This window comes from Notamacropus eugenii, chromosome 7, assembly GCF_028372415.1.
Source record: "Notamacropus eugenii isolate mMacEug1 chromosome 7, mMacEug1.pri_v2, whole genome shotgun sequence".
Taxonomy (NCBI): domain Eukaryota; kingdom Metazoa; phylum Chordata; class Mammalia; order Diprotodontia; family Macropodidae; genus Notamacropus; species Notamacropus eugenii.
In genome coordinates, this window is record NC_092878.1 from 45,863,165 (window position 1) to 45,883,686 (window position 20,522).

Sequence of the window (20,522 nt, forward strand, 5' to 3'; positions counted from 1 at the left end):
ACTTTAAAATGCTATATAAATATTAGCTATTATTATCCTGTAATTGTCAATTCAGGACATTATATCAACACAATTTTACAAAATGTGCAAAGCCCTGAAAAAAAAAATTTGCCTCAAAGAAGAACTCTACGTGAACCTCCAGTACTAATTACTTTGCCTAGGTCCACTTTTACTCTTGGGCTTTTATTTGGTTTCTACATTCTTTCTCTTTTTCCCTCTAATTATATCCTTTCCTTGTACTCTTTCTTTCTCTTAGCCTCTCCCTTCTCTTTCTTCTGTTAAATAAAGCTCATTTCTTTTGTACTTCTGACTCATTACCTGTATCTACACAGTACTTATTAATCTCCCTCATGGGTTGCTTCATACTGATGGCAAGTTGTGTGTTTATTCCAAAAAAAAAAATCGTTTTGCAAAACCCTCCACATTCCAGCTTACAACTCTGCATGCTGTTGCTGGGCAACACTGGGAAGCTGTTCCAGTGGTCCAGTGCCAAAGGCTACAAACTGTAAACAAGTCAACAGACCTTTCAAGGCAAGCCAAAATCTTTATTTTTTTTTTCCATTCTGTTCTCAGCAGAGAGAGATTTGATGATGGATGGTACCCATGTTTTGCATCTATTCTCACATTTCTGAGAACGCTCACATGATGTGAAAGGTCTAAAGAGATGCATGAGAGTAAGTACAAGTTGAAACAATGTAATGCAGTGGAAAGAATTCTGCATTTAGTACAAGAGAACCTGGGTTTGAAATCCAAATCTCTCACTAACCACATGTGTTACATTGTTCAGTCGTGTTTGAATCTGCATGATTCTATTTAGAGTTTTCTTGGCAGAAATACTGGAGTGCTTTGCCATTTTCTTCTCCAGCTCATGAGGATGAGGAAATCGAGGCAAACAGGGTTAAGTGACTTGCCCAAGGTCACACAACTAGTGCCTGAGGCTGGATTTGAACTGAGGTCTTCTAGACTGCAGGCACTGTGCTACCAAGTTGGGTAAATCTCTTAATCTCTCTAAGTCTTGGTTTCTTCATCTATAAAAGGGAGAGGTTACATTAGGTGATTTTTGAATTCCTTTTCAAGTCGAATCCGGAGTTATGCTGATCGATAGCTTTGGCATTTAATGTTTTCAAAAGTTTAAGGTAGAAATCAAGAATTTACCTTATTATGCTGACATAACTAATAATCTTCCATTAGAGGAAAGCAACACAATTAGAGCTTTCCATTTCAATGAAACAGTACTCTGATATTACCACCTCTAAGAGGCACATGAACCAGCATAGAGATGAATGGACTTGGACCTCAGTGACATAGAGCAAAATGCTGACTTTGCAATTTCCTACCTGAGCCACCCATGGCTAAGTCCTTTCCCATCTCTAACTCTGTTTCCTACGAGTTAAATTAGAGACTTGATGGTCTTGAAGGAGCATTACAACTCTAAATCTGGGATACTTTGAGAATCAAATAACCTTGGACGTTTAGAAACTTAGAAATCAAAGTATAAATCACAGGTTTTCAACTGTTGAGTTTCTTTGTGAACAAGGAAACGGCTCATACATGGGGTATAATCAATGTCTACATTCTTATTCAAAACCTCTTCTGCATGGCTATTCTCTAAAAATAAATATTTGTCTAAAGAAAAATTCAACAATTATGCTTTTCTTTCTTTTGCAACAAATGAAGTCATTACTATTAGAGGATTTTTTTTCAGCCATTGGCACAATCTTTTTTTGTTTAAAAAAACAAAAATGTGAATTTTCCACATTTCTTCTAATGGTTGTGTATTTGTTGTCATTATTTCATGCTCATATTTTATTTTGCAGATCTCTTGACTTTTCAATTATATGCAGCTCCATCCAGAATTCTAAGTTGAGTGTTTTCCAAACAATTCAGCCCTGGTAGATTCTGACCCACACAAGTCTGCTAAATCAGACCTAACCATCCTAAGACTTCTGGAACTTGGCACACATCTTGTGAGAAGCTCAGTGGACAGTCTTCTCTTTCTTTGCACTGTTTGATAGTAGTGTTAATCTGTTGACAAATCAATTTGTTCATTAAAATTCAGGAAGCTTCCTAGATTTGCAAGCTCAATAAACTGTAACAAACAGAGCTTAATGATTAAAATGGCAACTGCCTTTCTTTTGTCTGGGACAAGATTAGATCTCTGAGTCTCATCTACCTGGGTCTTATTTTAAATAGGGTTACTGTTGTGAATAGTCCTTAGTAAGAGGGAGACCTGCAGCTGTACCTTTCTTAGAGCTTCTAAATTTGAGAGTCTTGGTATATGGTTATATTTTTAAAAAGGCATACTATATGCTAGGAGAGGCACTAAGCTTGTATTCAGCTTTATTTTTTATCAGGACTACTTTTTTTTTATTTACCTTGTCTCATTCAAAAGCAATCTGTGACATTTTGAATCTTACTTAAAAATGGAGTTGTATCAAAAGTGTCTAAGAATGACTGGGAAGTAGCAAGTATGTCCTATCACTATTAGGATTACAGTATTTAGAATTGTATGGGGCCTGAAAGAGATTTTAGTACAACCTCCTCATTCTAGCATCATAGGATTATAGATACAGAGTTGGAAGGGTCTTCAGTGGCTATTTAGCTTACCTCCTCCTTTTACAAATGAGGAAACTAAGACCCAGGACGATCAAGTAACTTATCCAGGACCATATACATGTTAAACTTTGATCCTAAGAGAATGAAGACTTAAATGCTTTTTTCCTTTTTTTCTTTCCCTCCTTTTCTCTTTCTTTCCTTCCTTCCTTCCTTCCTTCTTTCCTTCCTTCCTTCCTCCCTTCCTTCCTTCCTTCCTTCCTTCCTTCCTTCCTTCCTTCCTTCCTTCCTTCCTTCCTTCCTTCCTTCCTTTCCTTCCTTCCTTCCCTGAGATTTGCAGCCAAGGTTTCTGCCTCCATAACCAATGTTTTCTTATAAATAAGAAAATTAAAGTTTGACAGCATCATAAAAAAGTAGAATTGGAAGGGTTCTTAGAGGCCTATTTAGGCCAAATCCCTCATTTTGCAGGTGAGGAAATGGAGGTGAATTCCTTGAGACCACAAATTTTATTCTGTTTAAGTTCTGTATTTTTCCCAGTACTCTGTGATAGCAGCAATATGTACCAAGGTCCCTGCCAAGTAGGCCAGGTTAATTCTTTCCCTAAAAGGAAAGAAAGCTGTCTGTGAGACTAGATTGGCTGAGAAGGCTAAGGCTCAAGCCAAATGGGGTGTAGGCTTCTTGGCCACCTAAGAGCAGGTGGAGTCAGCGACCTTAAGACTTGGTGGATGATCCATGGCAGAAAGTCACCACACCCTGTCCTACTTAACAACAGGCCTTTCTCTATGGAAGTTGGGGAAGGGGCGGAGTCTATTCCAGCTAAAAGCTGTATCCTTTTCATAATACAGCTAAATAAACTTCCTTTTGTTAACTGTTGAATCAACAATTGAGTGTCCCATTTCTTTCCACTTTCAAACTTCAGCTTTCATATCGGCCAAACCTATTATACAACCTTAAAGATGATGGTTATACTATATTTTATTGTATATTAACTCTTTAGGAGTCTTCTGAAAAGAGGAACTATTGCATTGAACCTAATAGCTACAAGAATGAGTTGAGTTCACTAATGTGCCAGAACCTTAGAGATAATTCCTCATTAAAAGCATGTTGAACACATCAATAGAAACACAGTTCTTTTTTATCTTTTCAAAAGGAAAGAACATATAGGAAGTTAGAGTTTCCTTTTAAAGCACAATACTTGAAGTCTCCAACTAAAACCGTATGACCGAAGCCAAGAGATAATGTCACAGCAGGTGGCTTGGCAAAGGTGCCTCTGATGAATCTTCACCTGGGAACGTAGAAATTGATCTCCAGTGAGCACGAGAGGGGCTTGTCGGCAGACAATTTCCTGCTACTATTTCTCTGTTGATTGCTTTCTGTTTACCTCTCTAATGTCAGATAAAGTAACATGAACCACTTGTAAGGTGGGGGGGGGGGGGGCAAAAGCAGTTTCTTGATGATTTTTTACATGCCTTTTTCTCTTTTGCTCAAATTTCCAACCAGTTCTCAAGTTGATCTTATCAATGCACTTTGATGAGGGAAACGCACCAAGTACTCTGACAACTACCTTTTGAACATTGCTGAAACCTTCCAGCTCATCGCTCTCAGAGGAAAAAAAATCCATGTCCCTGAGCAAATTATCTCTAACCTTGCTAGCGATACCATCCTTCTCATTCAATTACTGGGGGCCTTTGCCTTTTTCCCCTTCAATCTCTTCAGCCTGGAGGTGCCATAAGAATTTTCCTCTTTCATGGCTCAGATCACATTCCACCTTTTATTCTAGACCTAATTCAGAGTTTCTGACCTCATCTACAAGACCCAGAGCTGCTCTGATCAGGCTAGTTTCTCTGGTGAATCATCTAATCATTTCAGTCTTACACTGTCGTACTGGTTTGGAAAGGGCTGTGTTTTAATTCCTTCATTTGTTTCTTTCTTTGGCTCTGATGTTCAAGTTATATCTCTATGCTGAGGATAGTCTTATTTCTTCTTTGTTAGGGAAACAAATTAGTTTCTAACCTCCTTTGGACAAGGGGTAGGGATTGTTTTTTTTTTTTTTTTTAGTCGGTCAATAAATATTTTTTGAGCACCTACTAAAAGTGCCAGGCACTGTGCTAAGAACCACAGATACAAAAAGAGGTAAAAAGCAGTCTCTGCACTCACAAAGTTCATGATCTAGTAAACAGAAGGCCAACCAGGAATGCTTGGGTTCAAGGCTGGCTCTGAGGGGTACTGGTTGTGTGAAAACCATGAAGTCACTGAACCTCTCAGTGCTCTGGGTAAGAAATTGAAGAGAAGGTGCTGGCCTGGATCAGTAGGAGTTTCCTTACCTGGCAGGCTCCCTATACCAATGAAATCACAGGTCTGGGACCTATTCCTAACCTTTACTATGGGTTACTATTCTAGTATTTTAAAAAAGTTTATACACATACATGTATTTATAAAATAAATATCCATGTCCATACTTATACATGCATACATAGATATAGATATATATGATATATAGATATAGTTTATGTCTCTCTGGCCATCTCCTACATCTCCATCTCCTACCCTAGGATGCTGGGATCTTGACTAGTGAAAGTTCTTCATATCATATAAAAATCATATCACAGAATGACATAGAGGAGGAGTGAGGAACCTGCAGCCTCAAGACCACATGTAGCCCTTTAGGTCTTCAAATGTCCTTTCACTGAATCCAAACTTCACAGAACAAAGGATTTGTTTGGATTCAGTCAAAGGGCCACATTTGAGGACCCAGAGGGCTACATGTGGCCTTGAGACCCCTGACACAGACCTAACATACTTCATGCTGCCTTCATGCCCTTCCCTCCCTGACCCTTCTGACTTCCTACTTCTTTCTCCCTCTAGCTCTGGCAACAAAAGTTAAATCAATGCTACCATTTCAAGAAAGGATATCTCAACTGACGCATGATGGTTTTACTCACCATCGTTTGGACTTCCTGGACCAAAATACCCCTCCTTGGCCACTGCTCCCCAATATATATTATCTTTCACTATTACAATGTGAGCTCTGTGAGGACAGGGAATGTCTTGTTTTTTGATTTGTATCCCCAGAACTTAGTAAAAGGCCTGGAACTAGTAAGCACTTAATTTTTTTTTGATTCATTTATTTATTCACTCATCCTTCCTTCCTAAGTGTCATATTCTCTTCAGGAAATGAAAAAATTTTCTATTGTTCATAAGAGAATATATGTTATATTTCTATATGTTTACATGCACATATATACGCATATATACATTTGCATATAGCACTACTAATAAATATATTGCGTATATCACTAGTAATAAATAAGGCCTTTTTAAGGGACTTTGTATACTGGAAATTTATTCCTCCTCCTCTAGACAATCTGAACAATATCTCTAGAGCTAGCCTACTGTAGAATCCCTATGGGAAAAAGAAAGACATAAGCACCCTCATAAATCTTTTGATCTCTATGCTGAGAGAGCAGCACCAAATCATTTCCTTGACACTTTCCAGGGAAAAAAGGGACAGAAGTCCCTGGGAAGATTCATGCTCCTATCAATTAGCTAGTATCCTCTATTAAATGCTCCTTACTTTCTTCAATTTTATCTCTAAAACTGGGTCAGGTCACTCCTTCTTTTCCCAGCAATAACTTTATATCTAAGTGTCCATCTGGTCTGAAACAGCCACATAGAACCTGGAATCATAGATAATATCCACAGCATTTCTACAGTTCGCTAATCTTGAGATTACTGAGAAATAGTCCAATCTCATGTTCTCTTTTCTCTCTACCAGTTACAGAGCCCAAAGAACTGAAAGCAGAGATCTAGAAACAGAGAGAAGATCGTACCTTGCTCCTTACTGTCAGCATTCCAAAATTCTTGAAAAGGAGGGAAAAACTTTAACACAATTAATAAGTGGAACCTGTCCTATACCAAAAGAGAAATCAGGAAAGCATCTCTGAAGCCTCCATGTCACCTCTCCAATCTTAAGAACTTCCAATCACAAGTCTTCACAACCATTCAAGAAGCACGCACTTACATACAAGAAGCTAGGCACTGTGCTAGCCACCAGGATTCCAAGTACAAATAAATGAAATAGTCCCTGCCCTCAAGGAATTTACATTCCATTGAGGGAGATAACAGGTACATGTATAAGTGTATACAGTATAATTATAACTAATACAGAAACACATGCTGAATAAACATAAAATTGATACAAGGAAGTTAGGGAGGGTGGGCATTAACTGTTAGTTGAACTAGTAAAGGCATGGTGGAGAAGGTGGTTCTAGAAGAAAGTGAGGGATTCCATGAGGTAGTGTAGAGGCAGGAGTGCATTTCAGGTCTAGAGAAAAGGTCATTTCAAAGGCATCAGGATGGAAGATGGAATGCCATGTGTGGGGAACAGAAAGAAGTATAGGTTGGATGTACTGCAGAGTGAAGGAAGCAGAGTGATGTATAATTAGGCTGGAAAGACAAGTGGAGTTCAAGTTGTGAAGGGCTTTGTAAAAAGCTAAACTGGAAGGGCTTCTATTTTCTCCGGAAGGCAATGGATCATGTAGTATTAAAGCTAAGAGAGGGATTGGGATTGTATGTAACATCATGGGAGTTAATAAGATCACTGAAACAGTGTAGAGAAGAAAAAGAAGGTCCACATTATTATCTATATCCTAACTCATACAGTGCTTTGGGCACATTATATTAGTTAGAATATGGATAATGAGTCACCAACAGAAAATGAGCAGCCAAAAAGGTAGTAAGACAACCACTTTCAATAGTATGAAAAAGAGAGAGGAGAGACTAACCAGGAAGAAGGGGTCGTCAGCGGTGAAAAATGTAGCAGAGAGGTCATGAAAGATCACTAAGAAAAGACCACCATATTTGGCAGAGATTTGTTATGTCTGTCAATGAAAGCTTCAGGTGAATGAGCAGGTTTGAAGCCAGATTGCAAAGGAGTGAGTGAGAAGGAAAAGAAAAAGTGGAGGCAATGAGAAGAGCCCTTTGAGTAAGACTTAAGTTGAGAAAGGGAGGAATTAATTGTCAAGTTTTCAAAAGCTATCACTTGTAATTAATTCTAACTTCTAAAAATCAAAGTGCCATTCTTGACAAAAATGAATCTTGACAGCACTTAAAATAACTAAATGGTGACTCAGTTTCCTTTTTCCTCTTTGCCTTTATTAACTTCCTCCCTCACTCTTTCATTCCACTTTGGATTCTGATTCTTCAGACTACTTTGTCAACGATGACCCTGCAGCTTTCTCCCTGCAGAAGACTACTTTACCTCTGTCACTCCTGACTCTGGTCAGTTCCTCATAGAACCTCCATTTTAAGGAAAGTGACCAGAGCAGTCACATTGACCTCATCATTCTTCTTTGGATTTTTCTCCTGACTCTATGGACTTGTATCTCCACCATGCATTTTCCAACTCCCTTGCCCTGCTTCTGAGTTTCCTTTTATGGGTTACCTTCCGCTATTAGGCTGTGAAGACGGAGACTGTCTTTCTTTTTGCTTATATTTGTCTCCTCAGCACTTAGCACAGTGCCTGACACATCAGAAAGCCAAAATAAATGCTTGTTGACAAGCTGCTCAAATAATCATCATACACTTTATAAAGTACAGGTACTTGGGGATTCCCAGCTGTTCCAATGAACAGATCTACTCTCTGGTGGTTGAGAATATACAGTTCCCACCACATCTCCAAAACTAAAACTAAATATTAAATATATTCATACGTACTATCCATTTTGTTTCCTGAATCTCTGCATTTCAGTATAAAAGAGAAGGGATATACTTGACCATGATCAAACAGATGGACATTTTCCTCTATTTTCATGTTATTATCTCACAGATTATTGTGTACTGGGCAATTAAGATATGCTTGTTGACTGACTGATAATTCTGAAAAGGAGAAAGGTTGATTATCTATAGAAGTGGAAAAAACAATGTTTGCTTAAAATACGGGTACTTAACTTAGGATCCATGAATCTTACCCCCCTCCCCAACATTTTGGTGACTATTTCAGCATACTGGGCAGCTAGGTGGTGCAGTGGATAGAGTGCCAGGCCTAAAGTCAGGAAAACTCATCTTCCTGAGTTCAAATCTGACCATAGGCACTGAATAGCTGTGGGATCCTGGGCAAGTCACTTAACTCTATTTTTCAGTTTCCTCATATGTAAAAAGGGCTGGAAAAGGAAGTAGCAAACCAATGCAGCATTTTTGCCAAGAAAACCCAAAATAGCATCATGAGTCAGAAATGACTGAATTATTTCACTCATTGGTTTTCCTTGTAATTTTATATATTGTATTTTGTGTATTTAAAACATTATTCTAGCATTCTGAAAAGTGATAGAGGACACACTAAAAAGACTAATAAGAACTGCTGGTCTAATACAACAATAACTTACTTTGTGAATGAATTAAGGTATTGTTTCTCTTTTTAGAAATATTCTTCATAGAGGGTGATACTGGAAGAAAAGTTGCTTCTAAAACTAATTCGGGGCATCATAACTTCATGATGGTTCAATTCTTACAAATAGCTGAGAGACTAATAAAAATGTTGACAATGAATTTATCTATCTACCTCTCTATCTACCTATCTACCTATCTATCTATCTATCTATCTATCTATCTATCTATCTATCTATCTATCTATCTATCATCTATCTATCTATCTATCTATCTATCTATCTATCTATCTATCTATCTATCTATCTATATTTAAATAAAATCTTTTACAAGAAGCCTTTCTCGATCTTCCTGGCTTTTACTGTTCTCTCTTCCCCCTCTCTCCCTCCCTGTTTCTCTTCTTTCTCCTCTCTTAAAATTACAGCATTACAGTGCACTGAACAGACTGAAAAAGAAACCTGTCATTCAGATGAGTCATAACCTCATTTGTAGAACTTTTGAATCACAAAAAAAAAAAATCTATGCAGGAGTTCTTCAAGAACAAGTCAGTTAAAAATTACAAAGATTTATTTGGTTATTTATATGTCAGGTTTGGGGCTCAAGCTGCTTTTCAATTGATGTGTAATTTATGATATGAACAGAGGTGATTACATTTAAAGGTGATGCTAACTGAGCTTCTACTATAACAGAAGCACAATGATGGTAGAATTGTGATAAGAAAGCTCAACATGTCACAGAAAGGCACCAATAGAACATGTTTGTTTTTCTCTGACAGTTTCATTTAATATACTTATATGCTCTATCTCTTTCTATTATCTATCATACATCTGTCTCTCTATCATTCTTTCTACTATCCACTGTCTATCACCTACATATGTACGCATGGATGTATGTATCTATAATCTACCTGTCTGCCTGTCTGCCTCTTCATCTAACATCATAAATATAACATGTATTTATTGGTGACCTTTGTATCTTTATTATATTTTAATTTTTTTCTCAAAGATATTTTGTCTATCCCTTATTTGCACAATAAAACATTATGAAATTAATATCAACAATATCTCAAGTAGTCTACTGAAGCTTCCCTTCAATTCTTATGTTCATCAAGAGAGAATCAGAAGCAAGGTACAAAATGTTTCCTGTAGGGTCACAAAAGTCAGACTGCAAAAAGAAAACAAGGCCATCTTCATTTGATGTATTTTATTAAGTAGATGTCTACCAAAGGAAGAGAGAAAAAATAATTCCTCCATCTCGGCATAATGCAATCCCATGTCCAAGTCCTTATATCTTCCTACACACACACACACGCGCACACACACACACACACACACACACACACACTAAAAAATAAAATCTAAATTCATTGTACATAAGTTTCTGCAAAAGAAGAAAAATATTATCTAAGAATTATATAATCAACTCTCAATTATCTAAGAGTACACTAGTCCTTGAGTAGTTGTCTACATTTGGTTCTAGGTCTTTGGACCAAGTACAAACCATTAACTCATCTTACATGTGCTATCTAAGCTATGCACACCAAGAGCGATAGGCAATTGGTTAGAGTTGCTCATATAAGGCATCTGGGAACCCTTATTGCAGCTGAAATATTAAATCTGTGTTGTCATGACTTACACCAACAAATCTCCTTGATTCTTTTTTTTAACTTGCTCTGGACTTTGGCTTGGCAGTTTCCTAGATTAACTCAGTTATCTATTATTCTGCTGGTTAAAGTAGTTAATCCTATGTCTTCTGAAGATAATTCTGTTTATATCCTTAGCACTAATTATTTATTAACATCATATTTGGCCTCCTGCTCTCATTTCTTGAGCCTGACTTCCCTGGCTTATTTCCTTGCCACATTCATTTTTGGCCAGAGTATTTTGCTTTAAGTAAATCTTGACCCAGAGGATTATCTGCATTTCTCAACCTAGCTGGAAGAGAACATAACTGCTCGATTTTCCATTACCCTCAGATGACACTATCTGTTTACCATCACTTCACATTTCAGCATGAGATGTGTAGGTCACCAGGTAAGATATAATTTCAAATAGTAGAATTAAGTGGATAGAAGCAAACAGAAGGGAGTAGAGAAGGAAACAGAGAGAAAGAGAAGAAGTGAGAAGGAAAAAGGTAGAAGAGGAAAGAAAGGAATGGAGGGTAAGGAGGGGAGGAAAAAATAAGAATAGTTAAACCCTGCTGGCACATATCAACTCAAAAGTAAGGTTACATATTTTGTAGTGAGTTTGCCTTTGCATTATCTGGTTGGATATACTGGGAATATCAGCTATACCCACATTATTATATCTATATAATGTTAATTATAAATATATCATGCAGTCAAATAAGTATTGGTTATGAGTTTGCCTCACCAATTCTCACATGTAAACCTTTATTCATGTAATTTCTCCCTTCCCTGTAATGTTCTCTCCAATGTTTCCAAATATACAATATTTACAATACAATATCCGAAATATACAATATTTCTATCCATCCTTCAAGGCCCAGCTCAAGTTCTACTCTTTCTTAAAGACATCCACAGTGTGAGACCAAATATTTTCCATGATTCTGGTAGAGCAGGGTTCCTAAATGTAAAGTGTTGCTCTTCTGTCCATGCTCCAAAAAAAAAAAAAAAAAAAAAATTAAAAGCAAGGATCTTATTCTTTTCCCCTCTGCCTATCAGAAAAAAATGTCTGACTGCCTTATGGGATTTTTGGAGTAGAGGCTTAATCACTTGAAATAACTTTAAACATTAAAGAGTAAAAAAAAACCATTTTTCCTGGTAAGATTGGGTCACTAGGATATTTTATATTTCCATGTTCTATTACTTACCTCGGTATTAAAGGATATTTCACATTTTGCCTTTACTCTACTGGCCTGAAAATTTGGCATGTACTGGAGAGAACATTACAACTGTCTTGTAATTTACACCTTCCATCCAGATATATGCTGTTTGGATAAATTTTAATGTTAGTTATAAGATGTTGGTGATGTTGCTAATGGTAACCCCAAAGCACTGGTCATGGTTGCTTGCGATATTTAGTAACTGTGATGGCCACATGAACTTAAATTACTGTCGGTGTTTTTACAAGCACTTTTTTTCCATTTCTACAACACTACTTTTAATGATATTATACAGACAGTGAATAAAAGAGAGTTTATCTCTAGAAATTAGATCAGCTTTAACCTTCTGAAATAGTGAAAAGCAATCCAAACAAAACTGTTGGATATGGATATAATCCATTGAGTAGAAGTTCTCTCTTTTCTCATTAAATAAAGCATTTGCAAGAATACCCCAGGCAAAAAAAGAGAGCTAATTTTAAATAGTCACAGTAATATTTGGATAACTGAAAGAACATTTATCTTTCTGGATTTCTAGAGAATAGGAGGAGGCATACTAAAGAAAACACGCCAAGTTACGAACCATTTTCAGGGGCTCCAATCAGTAGCAATCGTTTCAAGAATGTACTGTCAATGGAAATTGCTGACAAGTCAAAACTTTTTTTTCATTTTTTTAGAAATACAAATTTACACAGTTATCAACAACCGTTTTCAAAGCAAATGAACCCTTTTATGGATGAACAGTCAATAGGTTGAAAAATGGCCAAGTCTTGTATTTACCTGGGCTTTAAATTGGAAACTAGAAAACCACTTTGGGGCCACTTAAGGACATCATTATATTAAAACTTCAATTATATCTAAAGATAGCTTGAAGTTAATCAGGAAATCCTTTGTTTAAACTTTCACTAATGAAAGAGATCCCAAAGAATAATGATATATTTTATGACTTTGTAATAGGGCAGGAGGTGGAATGTAAATTTGCGAAATTCATTTGTGAAGGGAGCTACCATTATAGAAAGTTCCTCTGTCACTGCAGATAAAGAACTTATTCCAAGCATATATTCTTAGAAAGCTGCTGGAAACACTAAAATGTTAGATGACTTGCCCATGGTTTTGCATCAAATATCTATACAAGGCAGGATTTGAACTTGGGTCTTTTTGACTCCCTTATTATAATATCTACTGTCCCATTATCTCTCATGTGACAGGATATAGAGTACAAATTATGACTCCTATTATTAAAATTATCGCTATGCCTCAGGTCTATCAGTTAACGATCAGATTAGTGATAAACACTGATATGTCTGTCTTTCTGTCTCTGTCTTTGTGTATACTATACACACATATGTGTATCTATCTATCTATCTATCTATCTATCTATCTATCTATCTATCTATCTATTGGTACAAACCCACACATAAATGTATTTATATACACACATAAACTGAGACATTATATATATATACACATACACATACAGGGACTTCTTTTAATGTGCGTGTCTATACATGTATGTATATCTAAATATATACATATGTGCATATACACATAAATTATATAATTTTGTAATTCTTAAGGATATAGTAAAGATTACAAAATTACATGACTGCATGTGTACATACATACATGTATATATGTGTACATGTAACACATATATACATATACTTGCAGTCATACAATTGTGTAATTCTTGGATATGTATATGTCTGTCTGTGTACATAAACATGTCTATTTATACATACATATTTACACATACAGCTCTCTAATTCTTGGATTTCTCTCTGTCTCTCATATCAAAGGATAATAAATTTTATATATATATAGATATGCATATATCTATACATACATATGTATGAATATACAGACGTATTCAGCTCTTCTTAAACGGTGGGTTATAACCTCATATGAGTTTATGACCCGCAGTTTAAAAAGCAGTGATGTGGTTGAGAGTGGAAAACATTTAAGAAGCCCTGTATATATATATATATATATATATATACACACACACACACACACACACACACACACACACACACATACATACACACATATGTAGAAAGAAACACGCATCGAAGAATTACAAAATTGTTTTTAAAAAATATCAATTGTCTCAAAAACTAAATGTCTCTCTCCACCTCACCTCCACCCTACCATACACAAGCAATTATCCTCATTAAATTGAGGATTAAATTTAGTTGCTTTCTTGTTAACTTATATCTTACTGTAGCATATAGGTTATATAGAAACATGAAATCACTTTACAAAGAGATTCCTTAGTAGTACTGTGTGGTGAGTCAACGGGGCAGCAAACACTGATATCTAGGCCATAAGTAAGAGGAATGATCTAACCTGTTTCATAATTAATGAGGTTAATTTTTCACATTCAAGGGAAAATGTTGTAGCACCCTAACGACTATTGAATCAGATGTTTTTGTATTTTCAGAAAGTTCCAGGGCTCCCATTATACAATATAATAAGTCTGCCCCTTCATGAGGCTTTGCTGTGTGAGCAGATTCTAGTGAAGATAGGTTACCTTCAGGAGAGATTTCCTTCCAGGGATTAGGTGGATACATGAAAGCTGCGTTCTGGATTTGATCGTGTATATCCTCGTCTTCATTAAATGGAAATGTTCCACTCAGGCTTACGTAGATGATAACCCCAACAGACCACATGTCTAAAGAACGATTGTAGCCTTTGTTCCTAAGAACTTCTGGAGCGAGGTAAGCTGGCGTGCCTACCACGGATCTCCTGAAGGATTTCTCTCCAATAATTCGAGCAAAGCCGAAGTCACAAAGTTTCACCTGTTTGTAATAAAAATAGGGAATAAGACTGAATGCACAAGTGTCATTATTCTACTCTAGTTATTATTTTAATAAGGTTTTTATGTATATATTCAAGACCAGCCCTGGATAACTTAACACGTGTTAATTTGTAGTTGTGCACAAAAAGTTGACTATTCCTCATCCATACTATTTCACTTGATTAGTTCCCATGATGAAATTATCATCTCTAAGACAAAGATTTTCAGATTTACTTATTCAGACCTCACCTCTCTCTTGACCCCCAGTCTCATATCTCCCACTGCCTATTGGGCACCTCAAACCTAATGTCCTGCAGATATTGTAAACTCAATGTATCCCAAAATTAACTCCTTAACTTTTCCTACAAGACCTCTCCTTCTTTTTTTGGGAAGGGGGAAAGCTGGACTGGTGTCCTTTATGTTTTTAAATTTAATTAATTAATTTGTTTTCAGTTTTCAACAATCACTTCCACCCTCCTCAAGATAGCATGCGATCTGGTATGGGTTCTACATTTACGTTCTTATTAAACACATTTTCATATTAGTCATGTTGCACAGAAGAATTAAAATGAATGGGAGAAACCATGAGAAAAACCAAACCAAACTAAAACATACCACAAGAGAAAAGAGTCTGCTTCATTCTGCTTTCTGATTCCATAGTTCTTTCTCTTGATGTGGATAAGCCCTTCTCTTCTTGCCAACTTTTCTATTGTCAAAGGCACCACTATCCTCCCAATCATCCAGACTCACAATCATCCTCAACTTCTTGCTCTCTCTCCCCTCCCCTCCCACCTGCATATCTAATATGTTTCCAAGTCTTATTGATTTTACCTCTGTAATTTCTCTCAGATATGTCCAATTTTCTCCTCTGACACTGCTACCATGCTAGTGCTGGCTCTTATCACCTCATGCCTAGAATACTGCAGTAGCCTGCTGTTGGTTTGCCAAATTTCCACCCATTCCAGTCCATCCTCTACTCAGCTATCAAACTATTCTTCCTAAGCAAGGTCTAATAACATCACTCAATGTTCAAAAAACACAAGGGTCCTTTATACCTGCAGGATCAAGTATAAAATGTTCTGTGGGGCATTCAAAGCCCTTCATAATTTGGCCCCTGTCATTCTCTCCAATATTCTTACACTTTACACCTTTCTCTCTCTATGCACCTGAGGATACAGCGACACTGACCTCTTTCTTGTTCCTCACACAAGACACCATCTCCCAACTCGGGGCATTTTCATTGGCTATGCCCCATACCTAGAATTCTGTTTCTTCCTTATCTCCAGCTCCTGGCTTCCTTCAAATCTTAGCTATAATCCAGTCTTCTACAAGAAATCTTTACTGTTCCTCCTTAATTCTTTCCTCCAAGTAGGTTCATCTTCAAATTATCCTGATTAAATCTTCTTTGTACATAGTTATTTTCATGTTGTCTCTTCTGCTAGACTGTGAACTCCTTGAGAGCAAAGACTGATTTTTGCTTTTCTTTGTAACCCTAGCACTTAACAGCAAGCTAGGAAAATAGTAGGCACTTAATAACTGCTTACTGATTGGTTTTATAGCTAATGAGTTTGAAATTACACACATATATCATATATATACACACATAAACACACATATGTATACATACATATACACATAAATGTATGTATACATAAATATATACATATATGTATGTGCATGTGCATGTATGTGTGTATGTGTATATATAAATATGTAAATATATGCATATGACGTTTCAATCTAGCATTTTAATTTTTGGTTGCTGCCAAACTGATCTTCTGAAAGCACTGGTCTGATCAGCCTCCTCTCCTGCTCAAAGAAAATGGCTTCATCATTGCCGCTAAGATAACATATAAACTCTTTTGTCTGGCATTTAAAGACCTTTGTAATCTAGATTCCAAGCCTGTCCTTCCAATCTGTCTACACTTCATCACTTTAACACACTTAATATTCCAGCCAAACAGACCTTCTTGCTTTCTACAGTCCCTTCTATCTTCTTATACTATGTCTTTGCCTAGGTCCCCCTTCCCCCACTCCTAGACTACTCTCCGTATTCTTCTCACCTTCATCTCTTGTAACCCTCTCAAGGCTTAGCTCCAGTGCCACTTTCTTGTGCAACAAGAAGCCTTTTGTGATTCTCCCAATTGTTAATGTCCCTAAATTACTTTCTAGTTATGTTTTCCATTTACTTATCTATAAACCTGTTGCATCTATTCAGTAGAATTTAAGGTCCTAGATGGCAGGAATGGTCTCATCGTATCTTTGTGTTCTCAGCACATCTAGCATGATTCCTGGCACATACGAGATAATTAATACATTCTTGTTGCATTGAATTGAATTAATACAAGGTTGGTGGTTCTTGAGCATCTGGGCAAAGCTAGAAACTACAGAAAGCCTAATGAGGCAAAGAGAGGTATAATAAATTGGCTGTAGTTCTATTAAGGTAACATGGAACTGACAGAACAAATATCATGAATGTAATAATAAACAAGCATTTTTAATTGACTAAATTTTAAGGGTTAGGTGCTGGAATGAATATGTCATGAATAGATACAAACGCGGCTGAGAAAATTGGCATTAAGTAAATGTTTTGAGAAATAAGTGACAGACATACTATGAAAGGGAGAAAGGGTCTGGTATTTTACTAAGATATGCCTCATACTCACCTGTGGGAAAGGATCAGCTGATGCTAACAGCACATTTTCTGGTTTGAGATCACAGTGAACAATATTTTTAAAGTGAAGATGTCTCAAGGCAACAAGTATCTGTCAAGAAGAAAACCCGCAAGAGAATTCCATTTTATAATGTTTTTCTAACCATATGTAAATTACGCTGAAATATTAAGCCAGGATTCATAGTGCATTACAGAAATCCAGGCCAGACTTCTCTTCTTCCTATTCTGAACATTGCAATGAGACATTGACATTATACATACATATGTATGCATTAAATAATATGTATATATTACATGTAATATATACATATGGACACATATAATATTTGTTTAGAGTCTATGGCAGAAAAAAGGATTGTTATTTTTGACTCATCATCAAAACTGGAGAGTGGAAGTAATATAAAATGGCAGAGGAAATTCTTTTAACAGCTGTAACAGCTGACAGGAACACTCAATTCCATCTTGGGAGAACTAGAGTTTCTCTTTTTCCCACCTTACACTTTTACCAGTTTCCAAAACATGCAACTGCAAACTGTAGTAACTTCTGGATAGCTAGTTCATAGCCTGAAGCTCCTTGAAAATTTTATAATATCACATAAAATAATAAATCACATTTGTTTAATACTATAGACTTTGGGGGAAGAGCCTGAAAAATAAGGCTAGAACAAATATAAACAGGGATAACATTTGATATTAAATATTATTTTTCTAGATCTCTAATTGATTCCTTACCTGGGTAATTAAAAACTTCGTTATGTGCTCTGGCAACCTGCCCTTTTCACTTGACAAGATCATCTCCAGCATGTCTCCATGGAGTTTTTCCATAACAACAAACACTCTTTCAGGCGTCTCAAACATACACTCCAAATTTACAACACCAGGGTGATGAAGGTTCTATTAGAGATAAATAAAGCACTTGAAGAAAATGAGGTTTGTTTTTTTTTTTAAATGCTCTTTGGCAGGCTCTCTGATTAAATAAAACTGTTCATGCTTGAAGCTATGGAGGAATCTACAGCTAAGATTTCCCAGCCCTTCCAAATTCTACATATGTTGCCTCATGTTGCTTCAAATTTTACATCCTTATAAAACATATCTTTAGTTCTTCTCTCTGGGAAATGGTATCATCTTCTTTCGTATACTAAACTCAAATTTCCCTTATTATTGTTCGGTTGTGTCCAACTTTTTGTGATCTCATTTGGGTTTTTCTTGGCAAAAGGGGGCGGGGGGGGGGGGGGGGGGGGGGGAGTTTGCCATTTCCTTCTTCAGCTCATTTTACAAATGAGGAAACTTATGTAAACAGGGATTAAGGGATTTGCCCAGGGTGACACTCTTATAAGTACCTGAGGCCTCATTTGAACTGAGGCTTCCCTGACTCTGGGCCCAGAGCTCTGTCCGCTGTGCCACCTACCTAAATTGTCTTAGGATGTTGCCTGGAGCACTGAAAAGTTAAATGACTTGTCCTTTAATTTTATTAGCAATCTGGGACATTTTTTTCAGACAACAGATGTAACCTTATTTGGCACTTAGCAAGCTACCTGGCAAATAGGAGCTTAAACAATGCTTGCTAAAGTGAATCTGATTTTTCAGCAAGGTTATCTGGGCTTTACTGTGAAGCAAATACTCCCTATACCTCAGCAATTAAACTATACATACCCCACTGCTTTGTAGAAGTTGACATACGATTCATGTTTACTTCTCTGTGTGTATGTTCTCTCTCTCCAATAGAATATAAGCTCTTTGAGGGCAGTTTAATTTTATATCCTTGGTGTCTAGCTCATAATAGGTATTGAATAAATGTTTGTTGAATTGAATAAAGAGGAACATAACATTAAAAAAATATAATATGTTTTATCGGAAGGGAGAAGTAAGTGCTCTATAAGCAGGAAATCTTTCATTTAGGAGGTGGCAACTAAGCTTTGTTTTGAGAATTTTAGTTTAGAGTCCTTTGAACACAAAGAGAAATTTACAGTCTTGACGGTTAGTTAAAGATAAGTGGTATACTTAAAGATAATCTGCAGACTTGGGTTCTATAGGTTGTAAGCAACGAGCAACCAGTAATTAGCACCTGATCTAACATGCCTTTGGTTAGAATGCCGAATGATGTGACCTTCATGACTGGTCAGGTTGGCTTGTGAGTCTTGCCAGTGTGTCAGCTTAAAAAAAAAGATTTATTAAGGGCTTGCTTTGTGAAAAATATTGTACTAGGTACTGGAGATACAAAGAAAGGAAAATATATATTTCAGGCCCTCAGGAAGCTTCTAATCCAATGGAGGGGGGTAAGAAAACTGGTTGTAAGTTAGACTGGAAAGGGTAGAGAGGTATATGGTGCCATAAGAAATGTGAGGAGAGAGACCTCTTTCCCCCCTTTTAACTAGATGAAGAAAGGAAAATTCATAGCACTGACACCTGAAGTGAGCCCTTAAAGCAGGCCTGCACAACATACGGCCCATGGACTGTCCGCTAAAGAATTTCAGGTGTCTGTCATGAAACCAACAGCAACCAACCTTCATCAGTCTGTGAAGATTTGAATGGGGAGAAGAGATTTGAAAGAAGGGAGTTTTGGGGATAGAGGTTATCCTACACAAATGCACAGAGGTAGCCTAGACAGGATGAGATCCAGGAAGAGATCAACAACTGTTTCTGTTCCACAGGAATGGCAGAAAGAGAGTTAAGTAAAATAAGGCCATAAAGATGGATGAGAGAACTTGAATGCCAGAGTAAAGAGTTCGTGTGTGTGCGTTTATCCTATCTGTATATACATCACCCATATATGCTTCCAAGAAACCATCGGTTTCATCTGGGTGAGGGTTCCTTCTATCAATATGGATCACAAACCCTGTTACACCTCAGTAGATGTCTTTTTCAAGCTGCTGAGGCCAATTTGGTCATCAAAATTAAGAACATTAGTGGCCTTTCACCTGCTGTAATTATACCTAAGAATATACCTTGTCTTTTAAGAGAAACTATGATTTTTTTTTTAATCTGAGCTTGATATCATTAACACCTATGTCTATAAAGTCCTTTCAATGTTGAAACACTGTAACTAGGATACTGTCTTCATTGTGCTCTGTTAAAAAAAATAGGCGATTAAAAAAAAAGATGTTTTGATGATTCCTTATGTTTTGGACAAGGCTGCTGGAGTGAGTTCTACTTGCTTTTGAGCACATGGTTATAATGTGACTAAAGAGACTCAAATGTCCAAATCTATTTTTTGCACTTGAAAAAGGCAAAGGCAAGGAAAGTAAAGATCAAATGTATCCAACTCCTCAC

General features: G+C 36.7%; 1 protein-coding gene across 16 annotated transcripts in view; it reads right to left on the reverse strand.

Moving 5' to 3' along the window:
* PRKD1 (protein kinase D1) overlaps positions 1-20,522 on the reverse strand; it is a 435,004-nt gene that overhangs the window by 17,359 nt on the left and 397,123 nt on the right. For 15 of the 16 annotated variants that reach the window (XM_072622711.1, XM_072622712.1, XM_072622718.1 and 12 more), the window contains 3 exons: positions 17,985-18,146; positions 17,245-17,343; positions 14,312-14,579 (listed from right to left, as the gene is read on the reverse strand). In XM_072622711.1, coding sequence (XP_072478812.1) covers positions 14,312-14,579; positions 17,245-17,343; positions 17,985-18,146 — 529 coding nt within the window. Of the gene's footprint in view, positions 1-599; positions 2,026-14,311; positions 14,580-17,244; positions 17,344-17,984; positions 18,147-20,522 lie in introns of those variants that run through there. The other variant, XM_072622714.1, reaches the window with a different exon arrangement.